Source organism: Wasmannia auropunctata, unplaced genomic scaffold (assembly GCF_000956235.1).
Source record: "Wasmannia auropunctata unplaced genomic scaffold, wasmannia.A_1.0 LD270842.1, whole genome shotgun sequence".
In the NCBI taxonomy this organism is placed as follows: Eukaryota; Metazoa; Arthropoda; class Insecta; order Hymenoptera; family Formicidae; genus Wasmannia; species Wasmannia auropunctata.
Genome location: NW_012092048.1, coordinates 1 through 913, shown reverse-complemented (window position 1 = coordinate 913; position 913 = coordinate 1). Strand labels below are relative to the sequence as shown.

Below are 913 nucleotides of genomic sequence, written 5' to 3'. Positions count from 1 at the left end.
TTCAAGCAGAAGACGGCATACGACGATATGATGGGCGTCTCGGTGATGTTCACGTGCATGTACTGGAACACGTAGGCGCGATTGCTGAGATCCAGCAGAATCGATTGATGTCGATACTGCGGCAGCCCATCCGCCTCGACATGCAGGTTGCGAGTCACCGAGTCCCTGCCGATCAGCGTGGTCGCGTAGACATGAACTTTAATGTCGCCGAGTCTCACCGGCACGATGGGCAGATAAACGATACTGGCGTCCTGAGCGGGGATCCAGATGAAGAATTGATGCTCGCCGAAAGATGTGCGCGGCTTGTACGATTGCACAATGCCGTCGTCCTCAACGTGAACGAACTTGTAGTCTTTGGATCCCGCCAAGACTACTGTTGCCTCGATATTGTAACGCATGTAGTTGAAGACCGACACGCGAATACCAATTTGCTCGCCTTGTCTGCTGCGAGTCGGCATCTCCACGTTTATATAAAACGGCAGAACCCCGGTGTATTCTAGCGCCTTCGGCAACATACCGAACCCGATGCTGGGCGACATGCTGAACACGGTGACCATCCAGTGTACCGGTCTCCGCGGTACGTCCAGGTTGAAGATCTGTCGGCCATGCGGGCCGATATTGATGTCCTTCCACAGCCAAACATTCTCGTACTGCCTTTGAATCCGATTGAACCGCCACTTGCGAAACTGTGCTAAGTCAGTCGCGTTCCGCTCGACGCATCGCGCCTCGTCCGACCCGTCATCGCAATCGAATATACCGTCGCATCTTTTCTCCAGCCTGTAGCATCGACCAGTGAGGCACTCGCCGTATCCTTGCGTCCGGTTGCAGAAATCGGGCCGTCGGTGTAACACAGTGTCCGTGAAGACGACTAGACCGATGTAATCGAACGTGCGATTAACGTCGATACCGAAGG

At 54.4% G+C, this 913-nt stretch overlaps 1 protein-coding gene across 1 annotated transcript; it reads right to left on the bottom strand.

Annotated features, from left to right (window-relative positions):
* Nucleotides 1–21: 21 nt before the first annotated feature.
* Nucleotides 22–908, bottom strand: LOC105462100 (CD109 antigen-like; the record flags this gene model as incomplete). The annotated part of the gene is made up of 1 exon (XM_011708628.1): nt 22–908. A coding segment is annotated over one exon (887 nt), but the record flags the coding sequence as incomplete, so codon positions are not given.
* Nucleotides 909–913: the final 5 nt, after the last annotated feature.